The 13,864-nt window shown below is 41.7% G+C and overlaps 2 protein-coding genes across 3 annotated transcripts in view; one reads left to right on the plus strand and one right to left on the minus strand.

The window, feature by feature from the left end:
• The window catches only part of rpl34 (ribosomal protein L34), a 750,063-nt gene that overhangs the window by 103,779 nt on the left and 632,420 nt on the right, over positions 1-13,864 (minus strand). The gene's annotated exons all lie outside the window — the stretch shown is intronic.
• On the plus strand, positions 824-13,337 carry ccdc149a (coiled-coil domain containing 149a). 2 transcript variants are annotated; one of them, XM_018690456.2, is made up of 13 exons: positions 824-1,013; positions 2,209-2,370; positions 2,563-2,601; positions 3,469-3,576; positions 3,718-3,834; positions 5,201-5,373; positions 5,628-5,700; positions 5,911-5,995; positions 6,736-6,880; positions 7,111-7,187; positions 8,022-8,054; positions 11,148-11,252; positions 12,130-13,337. In XM_018690456.2, the coding sequence occupies exons 1-13, from the start codon at positions 963-965 to the stop codon at positions 12,678-12,680; spliced, it is 1,719 nt and encodes a 572-aa protein (XP_018545972.1). In that variant the 5' UTR covers positions 824-962; the 3' UTR covers positions 12,681-13,337. The 2 variants fall into 2 exon arrangements, with proteins under 2 accessions (XP_018545972.1, XP_018545979.1); XM_018690463.2 differs by lacking the exon at positions 8,022-8,054 and having other exon boundaries at positions 825-1,013.

Here is a 13,864-nt window from a genome sequence, read left to right on the forward strand (position 1 = left end):
GCACCTTAGCCCTTCTACATGGGAACATTTGACCTCAAAAAAGTGTGTGTGAGTGAGAAAAAAGAGCAATCCTAATGATACATGTGGTTCACACTCAGCTTTAAAGTGAGACAGTGTTTTGGAATTAAAAAGAGCAAAAGCAGAAAAAATCTCAATATCTAAAAAATAGTCATGTTTTGAAGTATGTGAGGGCTGGTGGTGTCTGCAGAGCAGACAGAAGGGAGCTGTAGTCTGCTGGTAGTGTTTTGGGACAGAGCAGAGAGCAGAGAGCCTGGCTGGTTCTTGTGACATTAACAACATTAACATTTTGCGGCCATCTGTCACTCTGTTGAAATCCTTTCTTGCACTCTTTCCATAAGTTTTGTTTTGCCAAATACCAAGGATGGAATTTAGAGGCTCCCCTCAAGGAGATGTTCACAGCAGACGGGAAAAGAGACACCATCAGAGATGTAATGGCACCCACAAACCATGAGGAACACCACTGTATTGTTAGTAAAATGAATTTAAAATAATGATAAAGGTCCATTTCACATATTTAGATTTATTGAATTTTGTTTGTCTTATTATTCTCCGAAATATGATCTGGAGGTATTTTTACAGTGACTAGCTTTGTGCTTTTATTGTGAAGGAAACCTCAATTTATGTTCTGTTATTAAGTCCTCCACAGAAGTGCTCTAGCGCTTTATTTCCAAATAATGTAGGGTATCCAGTGTTTCATATGCAAATTGTTTCAAATGTATAATTCACAAGGATTATTGCTCAAAACTCGTTTCTTTCAGCGATTATTTCTATTTTTGTACCGGAAGTATTATTTTTTTGTTCTTTTCTCATTCCACGGGACTTGACACGAGAGCCACAAAAAGTGACGTTGCAGGATAAACAAACGGAGTAGGCGAGGCAGCTCGGACGGAGGCAGGGAGACTGTCAGTATCCTGACATTGTGTATAATATTTCGGATAATAATGCAGTCTTCCAAGAGGAGTGAGAGTGACTGGCAGGGGCTGGTCAGCGAGGTAAGTGAGCGGCGAAGACCGTGAACAGCTGCTGCGGAGACGGGCTGCATTTGTGGACGCTTCCTTGGTCCATATGGAACGAGCTTCAGTCAAATGGTTTAAAGCACCGAGGAGCTGTTAAACATCACGTAGAAAACTCTACTTTTCGGTCTTCAGCTATGAAGCACCTTTATTGTTGTGGTTAGCTAGCATGCTATTCTGTCAGGCCGATAGCATCCGACTCCCAGTCTGTGGGGTTGGAAATACACTAACACTCCTGCCCACCTCTTAAACACGCATGGTGTTTTATAGACCAGACATATTACCCACCTGTGGGACCGCATTTACTTGTTAACATAGGTGGAATAAATCCATTTAAACCTACCGAGTAATATTCAACCGTTATTAATTAATGAGATGGGAAGTGGAGATACTATTTGAGGATTAAAACGCAGTGTAAACCCACTTATTGTGATTAGCATTATAGTGTGTACTACTGAAATGTATAAATGTCAAATAAAGAACAGCTTTTGGATATGTAGACACTCAATAGTGATGCCCAATATGAATGAAATTGATTTAAACAGCTGTTAAATTCAGAGTGACCCACCATTCCTGGTCAGGTAGGGATTACTTTTAATCAATGCAGGAAAATTAAATTAGTAAATTAGGTATTTAAAGATTCTTTTAGGTTTTATAGACTGTTTATTTAACACTGTGAAGGAGCTTCCTCTCTGTAAGTGGAGGTCATAATTATAATTTGATATCTAATTTATCTAACTACTGTTCAGACTCCATTACAGATCAGAGGACATTTCAAGATTGTTAATTTATAAAGAAAATGATCATTAGTTGATGCTCTACATAAAGAAATAGCATGGCTGAGCTGTAAACCATACTACAAACTCTACTACACACTACTATATTCACCTCTGTGATAGCAGCTGCTGTTTAATTTGCTTATGAGCTGGTCTGACAGCTATCAGGGTTTACTCTGTTCCCTCTGCTGTGTCTTATCTGCACTTTAAACACTTGGGTCCAGTGTGTGTTTTTCCACCTGTGGGGAACTGATCTGATTTGGTCACTTCCATCCATCGCAGACATTATAGAGCCAACGACATGCTGTAACATACAGTAGATGTCATGATGAATGTTATATGTAGACTTACCTCTCATAACACCACTGCTCTCTGTTCTGTCCCTGTGTTTGTGGCAGTTCCTGGTGTGTAAGCGTAAACTGGAGAGTAAGAAAGAGGCCCTGCTGATTCTGTCTAAAGAGCTGGATACCTGCCAGCAGGAGAGAGACCAGTACAAGCTAATGGCCAACCAGCTGAGGGAGCGTCACCAGGGACTCAAGAAGAAGTACAGGGAACTCATTGTGAGTGGTTCAGACCTTTAATATTTCTCCATATTGTCCACACCAGATGTTTCAAACAGCTGATTCCTGCTCCCTGATGAAGCAAGTAGTTATTTAAATGGGAGTCTTTTAACAGCATGCATAATAAAATATTTGCTAGTTGTATTTGACAATAAAGAATATTTTAGTCATGTCATTTTTTTAATGTTTCAGGATGGTGATCCCTCTTTACCACCAGAAAAACGTAATCAAGTAAGTTGTTGATTCTCTGTTTTCTTACTTGCATTAATGCTAAAAATATTTGTCTTCATAATGTTTTCTGGTGAGGTTAAATCAAAGTGATCTCTGACTTCATTACGGTGATGTAGTTGGGACCTGAGTTCACATCAAATACAGGACCCTAATGTACAAACATCCTCATAATACTTAACGAATACAGATCACACGCTGCCTTAGTGACACTAAATAGGATAGCTTTCTTCACGTAGAGCTCAAGACTTGTGGTGAGACATTTCATAGTAAACATTCCTTCACATGCGCACCCTCGACACACACCCTTGACCAGATCATTTTTGTCAGAGGAGATATAAGGATGGGTGTGTTTTGTAGGGCTCCTGTGTGAGTGCTTGGTGGTGCTTTCAAGGATGCTGTGACAGCCACAATTGAGGACTTGGCTGTGGAATAGCATTATAAAAAGGAAACTTGTTTGTTAGAGGACAAACAACAAGCAAACATCAATGTTATGAAAAGGATAATGGTGGCACGCACACTGTAAACTGGTTGTAAAAATGGATAAATGACCAATTAAAATCTGCATCGAAACAATTACGCCATTGCCAAGAAATAATTGAGTGTATTTTTGCTCAGTCTGATCCTTTATCTTTGTCCTTGTAGTATTTAATCCTGAAAACCTGTTTAATACTTTCAGTGTGTTTGATGACGCACAACCTATTCTTGTTTCACCGTTGCTCCTGAATGTTAAGTTTCTTCTCTGTTTGTGATTACTCTGAGCTGAAGAAGAAGCCTGTCACCAGCTGTTTTTTGACCTTGTAGACCCTCTTTATCTTTCTCCTTCTCTGTCCAGTCGTGTTTTACTCGTCTTCTTCACCTTCTCCTCAGGTGAACCTGGCTCAGCTGTTGAGAGATTCAAGGGAACGAACAAAACAGCTCGCCGAGGAGGTGAAGGAGCTGACTCAGAGGCTTGCGGAGGCCCAGGGGGATAACAAGGTGAGGTTACCAGTGGCTCCACACATACACAAACTTATATGCAGTCTAAATACCACTCATCTGACCTGACTCCTCACTTAGTCTAGTTCATGTAAAGATATGTTTGAGAGAAGCAGCGAATTTATCATGTTTTTCCTACAGCTCCTGAGGATGACCATCACTCGACAGAGGCTGGGGGATGAGGAGGTGGGGGCGCGCCACTTCCCTGCCCATGAACGTGAGGATCTGGTTCGCCAGCTGGAGAGAGCGGGGCTACAGGTTGATACATTTCTCTCTCTCTCTCTCTCTTTTTTTTTTTAATTCCCCAAGAAATTGATCATCCAAAACCAAGAAAACGCACAATTTTGTGTCACATTCACATATTTTCATTGCAGTTAATTTTTGGTCTCAGTCTCTCAGAACTGAAGATGAAAGGCTTTTTTATTTACACTCGCCACTTTAGATCCAGTAATTAACCTTTTTCCAGGGATCCATGAACCACTTTAGGAACCAAAGAATCTTACCTGTATTTGATTTTAGGCACCAGAAACTAAATTTAGTCCCTCATCTATAGTTCCTTGAGCCTGAAAGATCCCCTCTCTGATAGTAGTACTTTCTGAAGACCCAGCAACTATCCTGAGCCATCAGAAACATTTGCAATGCTGAACGTTGCTCAGTGTTTAAACCCGAACTTTGTGGCTTCTGTTACATGTGAACAGCTTTAAACACAATAAAACCACTGGTTATCACCCGTATCAATATTAGGTTGAGAGGCAGACATTTCTTATAATGTTTATTGACATTAAAAACAAAGTTATTTTATCAGTTTCCTGACTATAATAAAAGAAGCAAGATAAAGAGAGAGTGTGACTTCCAATGACTACTCTATGTTGTTTCTTCGCTTGTGAAAATTGCCAGCATTGTTTCTTAATCCATGACTGGACTAATTTTCCTAATCTTTACTATTCTTCAGAAACTGCACAAAAGAGATGTTTATTTTTTTTTAGTCCCTTCTTTGGATCCTGAATTAAGTTCCTGTGGCTCCATAGTTCCTGGAGCTATTTGGTGAAAAAGGGACTAATGTTACAGAGAGAAAGCCATCATAGATTTCTTACACAAAAGCAGTTTCAGTAGCACATAATAGAGGTTATTTACTCTCTGCATTGTGCATCAGGGACATGCCTCACTTTTCTTGGTTGGACATACTCTCGCCCCACCACCACTCTCATGTGTCTGATAAGTTTGTGGCCTAAATGAGAACAAAATGGAGACCACTGAGCTTCTTTTTCATCTTGGGGAAGAGGTAGCAATCTGAGGGTACCACTTTAAGTGAATGAGGCTGTTGGAGGGTGTTGGACAAGTTCAAATCCACATTCTGTGGATGACAGCACAAAGGCCAATGTTCTCCATTTTCTTGGACAGTGCTATGTGTACCTTTATATTATAGCGGCTGTTTCGGTGTTTTTGAGCCATTCAATAGAAAAAAGTAGAGGAGGTGAGGGCTCCTTAGTTGCTTAATGCTGAATACAGTGTATGCACTCTCAGCAAACTCTACTTCAGTAAACAAAGCTTTAAATATCTCTGTCACTTAAACCTTTCAGCAGCTTCTCTTACAGGCACTTTTTACTTGCTTGCCTTTTCCTAGATGGAGGAGATGGAGCACAACATGAAGGCTCTGACAGACGAGCTGCAGGACGTGAAGGCGGAGCGCAACGTGTTCAGGGAGAAGGCCGATCGACTCAATGTGGAGCTCAACCACATCTTGGGCAACCATGAGGCACGCATCATTGATGTGGACGCCCTCTGCATGGAGAACAGGTGAGTGGGACACGGATGTAGAAGACAGAATGTTTGATGATGTCATGTCAGAAAATGGTCACCAAGGGCAGTATGTACTAATACTAAAAATATTGCATGTTTTCTGTATTTCATAATCAAAATATTCATGATTCTCTGAGCTTCAGCTTAATACCGTTAGTATCTGTTATGTTTTGCATGTAATCTGCACCTCATCAATCTTGCTATATGTGCCTTGACTCCTCTAATTGTGAATTTAATTGTCTTTATTGTAGGTATTTGCATGAGCGTTTCAGCCAACTGCAAGAGGAGGTGAATCTGCTAAAATCGAACATCATGAAGTACAAGGTACAGATGGCACGTCTCGATTAAAATGTAAATGTAAAATGTAAAGCCTTTTTTTTTTCTAGGCTCATGAATCCTGACAAAATTCATGTGATTTCGCTAAATTTGTATTCTTATGCATATGCGCTACAAGTAAATGAGGTTACTTTTATTTAAGATGTTCATCAAACGTGGCAGGGCCAGCTTTATTCTCTTGTTTTTCCCTCCCGACAGACGGCTCTTGAGAGGAGGAAAAACTCCAGCACATATGGGAAATCAAACAGCAGTCCCCTCACTGGAGTCCTCTCAGCCAAACAAGGTGAACAACACAAACTGTTCAGCTCACTTTGAATTCTCTTTAAACTCAGACTTAGATAGATGCCAGAGCAGCTGATCTGGAAACTGTATAAAATGTTTTTCCGTCACCTCTGTTTCAGAGCGTGTCAGTTAGTTTTTGATCAGATAAGCTCTGCAACTGAGTCGTCCTTCACTTTGACAAAACAGTTTCTTAAAACGCCGTTTCTAGCCGTGTCTCATTGCATTATTTAATGAATCCTTTTTTTGCCAATCCTTCAAGCCACCGTCCGGGCGCCAGCTGGGTTACTAATTGTATTCGGAGTGGTAGGGAGCACCACTGGCAGGGAAATGAGCCTGCCATGATGACTGACAGTTGCTGGCAGAAGCAGCACAGTGGGCTCTGGAGTTAAAGTTAGGAGAGTGTCACCTAGTAGACAGCTGTTTCTAACTGTCTATCTCTGTCTTGCTCTTGTCATGCTGTTTCCCCCGTCTCATGCTTTGTCGCCCTGTTCCCTCTTTTATCTATTTTTTAAGTTTTGTGAAAGTTTTGATGGTGCATTATTGGCAAGCTGTAGGTTAGTACCGAACTTACCCTCAGTATGTGAGGCCGTGTTTTCGTCACACACATCTGGCCTCCAATAAAAATAGCTTTCTCCCTAGTTTTTATCCTTTTCCTCTTATATTCTTTTCCTGCCTCTTCTCCTTTTATCTGCTTCACCCCTATTTTTTCTTCTCCCCGTGTTCCTTGCCTCTGCTTTTTAGTCCAGGAGATGCTTCTGGAGGAGCAGGGCTGCAGCCTGCCAGCCACACCTCAGTCCATCTCCGACCTCAAGTCCCTGGCCACGGCTCTGCTGGAGACCATCCATGAGAAGAATCTGGTCATCCAGCACCAGAGGCACACCAACAGGTACTGAGAAGGATGTCAGAGCAACCTCCATCTGTTTCTCTGCCGACTCCACTAGGACCTGTTTCATAAGGCCCATCTTTTAAATTCAACCATCCTAAAACACTTACAATGTTTGCCCATCCTGTTCTAAGAATCCTCCTCCACCTTCAAGGCAAACACTGCACAGTGAGACACATGCACACACTTTTCATCACTCCCAAGTAACCTGACCTTTCCTACTTGGTCTGTAGGATCCTTGGAAACAGAGTTGCAGACTTGGAAAGAAAGCTGAAGACCTTGGAGGTTTCAGGACTGTGGAGCCTTCCAGGTGAATCATAAACCCAAGTGTTAAAACTTCCACCAAAAAACAAAACAAAAAACAAAACATTTCACCCAAACCACATTCGCAGTCTCCTTGTTGTAGTCTTGAAACTATCTTCCCCTTAATTCAATATAACAGCAAGCTCAAACCAGATATTAAACAATTAGAAACTAATACCAATAATTTGACTGCCATTCAGGGCTTCAGAGTGCGTAAACAAACAACAAAACAAACATTCCCTCTTAATGAACTGTATTTCAGTAGCACAGTGATTTGTCATTGATACAAATTCTTTTGGTTTATCTTTAAAATAATCATGTTTATCAATCACCTTACAATTATATACAGCATTTCTGTTAATCCAGCTAATAAACTGTGATTTTAAGACTATGGAAATACAGCAATGCATCAGTCTCAGTCTCCGTGTGTAAGCAGCCCTCTTACAAAGACACACACAGAGGAACCTGTAATCATACCACACCATTAGCAAATATGACCATGTGGCTGTATGTGTGTGTGAGAGATTTTTCATACAGTAAATGTTTAAGAAATTGCAGTTAACTTATGATAAGGTGTGCCACAATTTCTGTACCTTTTTATGTAATTATTTGTGATAGAAATTTTAGAGGAAACTCTCTCTCTTATTTTACTTTTGAATCTCTTGTTTTATCATTTATGTCTTCAAGATTGAAGAAAGTAATAACCCAGAGATCCTTTCTTTTATTGTCCTTGCTAGCCAACTGGTTTAAATGCACTTCACTTTTTCTCTCTTTTTAATACATTAATGAGGTTTTATGTTCATAACAGTGTGTCTTTCTCTCCTCTCTCGCTGCGTCTCAGGCTTGACCTACCGCGTATCTGTGGGAATTGGGAGTATGTATTCCTTCTGCCCCACTTAGCCCAACCATGCCCTCCGCTGTGTCATGCCAGGACAAATCTGGGCAGACGCCCAGAAAGCATGTCACCTCATGCCCACCGTTTGCAATGTGTCGACTCCATTGACCACCCGCTCATGTGTCTGCTCATGATACCATTGACTGAGCCAGGGTACCTGAATATCACACACAGATCCTTTTGGTCCAGTGGATCTGTCTGAAATTTTACAACCAGGGGAAAAAAAATATTCTTTTTCAGTGTTGGGGCTGAGAATGTTTAAAGGGCAGGCGAGACCTTTTTAAGGCAGCACACTACTGTTTTGTTGGTCTATTTTAAAATGTGTGCAGGTTCTCATTGACAAGAATTTGAATCATAAATCATGGCAGAAAAAGATTGAAGACTGTCATATAATAGACTGATATAGATAGACTGTTCAGTCAGAGAAAGGAGAAATTGATTTTAACAGAAAGTATTCTTATTTTTCTAGGCATTGTAGTCAAACTTATACAATGTTTTTAGGATAAAAGAGTGAAAATTAAAATGGAAGGAGAAATAAATAAATAGTAAAATATGGTCTCAAAACTCATATTGTATGTGAAACAATGGAGAAATGATCCTTAAATTTGAGGACCAAAACAGAATTTGAGACCCAAATAATATTTAAAAATTACATATTTTATTTTTTGCACCTAGATTCATGCATTTATATTTCTGAAGTCTTCGCCCTTTGTTGAGATACAGCTGCCAGCTATTTCCTGTCCTGTAAACAACTCCCCCATCATCCTCACCAAAACCAAACTAAAATGTAAAAATTGAAAAATAACTAAATGAAGCCAGGAAACAAGACAGTCCAACTAGAAAATAGTTCCCTCTTATCCCCACTGGAGGGAGATGTTGTGTCGTGTATGAGCCAGACCGAGAGGTGGAGGGGCTGCGGCTGGATGGAGGTGCCCTGTCATGAGACCGTCATTCTCACCGCCATAAAACTGACAAGCATCCATTACTGAAAATGATTGCCCACATTACAAACACATTTAGGGGAATGTGCCGTTATTAGGGAATTTGTAGGCGAGGGCCCAGAGTGCCTGACGACCACGCTGTCCACCACAGTTAGGGAGACAGAGATATAGAGAGAGATGTGAGCGTCTGTGGCCTTGATGTGATATGAAGTTGGGGGGTTGATGGATATTAAAGGCAAACAGGATACGATGGAGGGCCTTGGCTGCCTACCTGAGGCCCGGAGAACACTAGAGGTGACTACATTGTCTCCGGATGAGAGAGAGTGAAAAACAATAACAATCACATTGATGCAGTGACTCAGATAAAGTTGTGATTGATAGATCCCTCCAGTCCATCCCCTAGCCCACCCTACCCCCAATACTGAATGAACGCAGGCTGAAAGGTAGCACAGCAAGTGAAAGCCAATCAGAGTGCATCGGCTATTGAAAAGATAGAGGTGGATACCAAATGCATCTCATCTCATTGTCTCCATTTTTGTGATGTAGAGTTTATGATCCGGTATGTTGGGGTGTCATGCCAAGCAGAAAAGCATCTTATCTTAGTGGAATGGGTGCATATGCATATAGAGTGTCTTGAATGTGTGTGAGAGTTGTGGAGATGGTTAGATGACTGGACAGGAAGCTGCCAGTAAGGTTTAAAGCATGTCACCGGTGCTTCCTGCCTCCTCCTGAGTGCTGCCAGCCTCCTGGAGACACTCTGCTATGCTAAGTCTGGGCTTTGCTCTGCATACCTGATAACCAGCACCACCTTATTATTGGCTTTAAAAGGCAGTCTGCAGAACTCCCCCAAGGCCCCTCTCTCAAAACTTGAAGACTGGGCTTGGATGCAGCAGCATAGTCTTAAAGCTACAGGCCAGCTATCTGAGCTTAATGAAGGACATAGTTGCTTCTGGAGAACTGCTGACTCTTTTCCCTTTTGACAGTTGTACAAAATACTACATCATTTAGTCAGCAATTTATTTATAACCAATATATTATATTATTATATTATATCATAGTAATTTTAGACACAGTGAAACTTCAAGCTAAATGCCAATATCAGCACACTAACATGCCCGTAATGGCAGTGCTAACAATATGATGTTTAACATAATGTTTTGCTTAAACCAAAGTATTGAACTTTGGGATCTACTTACTATGATTCAGCCTGAGTGGAACATCAATGTACCAATCCATCCAGTAGATGTTTAAACATTTCAATCAAAATCACAAATGTCAGGGAAGCACCAAAGTCATTAGGAGACATCCTCTGGGGACCATGAATGTCTGTAAAAAGTTTCATGGCAATCCACTGTATTGTTGTTGAGATGTTTCAGTCTGGACTGAAGGGGTGGACCGACAGACTGACAGTCTGACATGACGATTTAAATCATTGTCTCGTTTTAGACAACAAACAACTTTGTTGCTTCTCTTAACACCACTAGTTGTAGAAGCCTCAGTATCCAAACAGCCCCCACCCTACCCTCTCACTCACTGTTCACCACGTCAGTGTAAACATTGAGCATCCATAACAGTATGGACTGCATCCATAACAATATGGTCTCCGTTCACCATTCATGATTCTCACGCATCGTGTCACCCAGTCATCCATTTTCTCATTCTTCTGTTTGTTTTTGTGCCTCACACTTGAATAGTCAGAGAAACAGGCTGGCTTTTGCCTGTTCACAGGCTTTCTCTGAGGCAAAGGCTGATGTGCACACTTACAGACTTACAGGCTTCTGTGCATATAGTTTTGTGTGTGTGTTTGTGATGTCTGGTTTATAGTGCACAGTCTCCTATGAGTAGCATATGGTGTCAGCCTAAGAGGCATGCAGCCATCACTAATGAAGACAGATGACAGGGAACTGAAACCACTTCCTGTAAGTGCTGCAATGCATACATGTGTATATGTTTGCATGCTGCGTGGAAGCATACACAGTGCTGCATTATACATGTGCTTGGATGAGTTCCATCCAATCCTAACATGCCTAAACCTTTGAAAACTCAGCGTACCACTTTGTCTTTGTCTTTTTGTTGTCATTTGGAAGTGAAAGTAACAGCGACTGTATGTTCCTCGGTGGTGGTCTTACAGGGACACGAGACAATATCTCACTAAATGAAAACCTTCAACCAGAACTTCATCCGACACGTGCCACGTCTCAGCCGAACATGCAGCCCAGAGTGCAGCCACCCAAAGGTGAGTGCGTAATTGTGTGTGGCTGGCTTCTTCACCCATTGATAAGAGCACCCACTGCTAAAGGCATAAACACTGTAATTAGCCACTACGTGCTAAACACTCCTTGTTTTCTTCCATGTTTAACCCAAGTCCTTTCCCTTCCCGCCTCCACTCCTCTCTGCTCCTCATTGGTGCAAGCTGCCCAAATGCCATGGCATTTTGGAAATGTGAAGCAAATTCTCGCCCGCTGACATTCAGAAACTTTTGCCGTGTTCTCTTTGAAAGGGGATGGGGGATGGGGGGGGGCATAAATATGGATGCCAGTTCAAGTAATGTTGCTTTCTTCCTGCATGTTTTTGTGTGCGTGTGTGTGTCTAAGTGTGGGAAAAGGTGGCTGGGACTCTATGTGCAGTCTTTAACCTTTTTGCCTGCACATCCACAAATATGGGTCAGTAATCCCCAAAGTGAGAGCATATTTTGGCAGAAAGAAGCAGAACTAAGCTGTTGCTATTGCTGAGATGCGGGGCGTCACACTTGTCTTGCGTCCCGTTGTCTAGGGCACTGCTGCTATATTTAGCCTGTTGCCATGGAAGCACTTCAGTCACATAAGTAATTGAAATAACTTTCTTCATTGACACAGTCGTACAGCTCCAAAAGAGGAAACTTTTTCTTATGTTTTCTTCTGAATTTTCTTTTTCATTGGCATATCAGTTTTCTTGAAAAGGACTTGGGCTTGAGAGGACAGCCTGAATGATTAAGGGATGCCTGTTGATTCTCAGTGCAAAGGGCTTTTTCTGCTTATATTTAGATGAACAGCATAGGGAAAAGTACTTGTTTTCTTATAAGTGAGCAATTAAAATGACCTGTCGTCTCATCTTCCATCTCCCTGTTGTGTCAGACGACAGAAGTTCACATGAATCACCGTGGGAATGCCGCACCGCTGGCAGCGACCTTGGCACAGATGGCGTCAGCAGGGAAGACACACCTGCACTGCTCAACAGACTGGAGCCTCTAGCAGGGGTGGAGACGAATGGGATTGACAGGAGAGGGGGAGAAATAGCGACCCTGACGGACGATCGAGCCGCCTTGGAACTGGAGGAGGGACGGAGTCCAGTGGAAGAGGCGGGGCATGAGGTAGAAGGAGTTGAAGATGAAGAACTGGGTTCCACCGTGGAGGAGGGAGAAGAGGCGGCCTTGGCGCTGGACATGCCGCCCACTGAATCAGACCTTCCGTGGCTTCCAATCAAACAAGCCTCTGTCGATCATTCAGAGGTGGGTCATCAGCCCTGTGAAACCCAGGACAGTGAGTGTAATAATGTACCTGAACATGTAGAACCCTCTTTATCAATTCCAGAGAGCCAGGCCACAGAGGTGTCAAGTACAGGGGAGTGGGACATTCACTGTCAATCTGGACAGGGTGACACCCATCATAGTGACAACTTGGCATGATTTTACTTCACAGAAAGACTTGAGAAGTTTATTTAAATCCTTGTCCTTGTCGTTCTTATTGATGATTGCATTAATCATCCCTAGTTGCATTCTCACAGCGCAGCCACCACTCAACAGCTCCCTGTTCCACCTGACAGCTCTGTTTTAGTCAATAAAACGCAGAGAAAACACTTTCACTTTTCAGCCACTGTTGACAGAGCTGGAGGTGCATTTGTATCTAGACAGGCTTGTTACTGCGCAGGAACAGACAATCTTGAAATCAATGGAGTTGCAAACTTCATGCCCTACAGGAAGAATGTTGCGAGGAACATAACAAATATGGCAGCCTCAACTCCTGGTCCCCATATTCCCTTCTGCGATGACATAATCCCAATTGTTTGCTTTCTTCCTCCTCCTTGAGGATTCCAATAAACTGAGCGCTGCATTCTGTTGTTACTCTCATAGGGGGCTTACCAAAACTCGTAATGAATGTGTTGTAGATATGTGTAAATTGATGATATTAATATATGAGATACTATTGATGTCTATTCATCTGGATGGGTGAATCTTACCAATCATTCAGTTTTTATTTTTCCTCATTTAGAAGTTGATATTCAGATGAGAATACATGTGCCTTATATGTGGATATATTTATAAATATAAGTACATAAACCTGCAGTATTGCTGGTTGTTATTTTTGTTTCCAGCAGGGGCAATTGTACTGACACAGACATATCAGTTTTCATGGAAGCTAAGTAAACAGCTAATATAAAATATCTGCTTTGTTTAATGCAGTGGATCCAAACCAGGGGTACTTTACTTTGAAAAACCGTGGAGCAGCTCAACTTACTAATAGTTGAAATAGTTAAAATAGTGGGTATTTCTGACAAAAAGGGTTGGGAATCACTGGTCTAGTGATTCCTTAAGCTGGAAACCACCATTTTTATTTGATCAAAACATCACCTCTGACACAGATGCCGCCTTTGTGAACTTTTTTTAGCTTTGACACACAAATGTCAGTTGTTTGATGGTAATGTTCTGAACCAGAAAATGAGGCCAAATCCACAGAAAATCACAAGTGTTCACAAGGTTGGTCTCTTATTAATTCTGAATGCAGCAGCCTCGGTCTTTTGATTGTTTTACAGATTAGAGCCGCTTAACTTGATTCTCTTCCTTCCAGCCTTGGGAGAGAATTCTACAATGGG

The sequence above is a fragment of the Lates calcarifer genome, linkage group LG15 (genome assembly GCF_001640805.2).
Source record: "Lates calcarifer isolate ASB-BC8 linkage group LG15, TLL_Latcal_v3, whole genome shotgun sequence".
Lineage (NCBI taxonomy): Eukaryota > Metazoa > Chordata > Actinopteri > Centropomidae > Lates > Lates calcarifer.

Coding starts and splice junctions, on each gene's coding strand:
- ccdc149a (XM_018690456.2), top strand. CDS start 963: ATGCAGTCTTCCAAGAGGAGTGAGAGTGACTGGCAGGGGCTGGTCAGC. Junction 1,014..2,208: donor GGCAGGGGCTGGTCAGCGAG/GTAAGTGAGCGG, acceptor TGTTTGTGGCAG/TTCCTGGTGTGTAAGCGTAA. Junction 6,881..7,110: donor CACCAGAGGCACACCAACAG/GTACTGAGAAGG, acceptor CTTGGTCTGTAG/GATCCTTGGAAACAGAGTTG.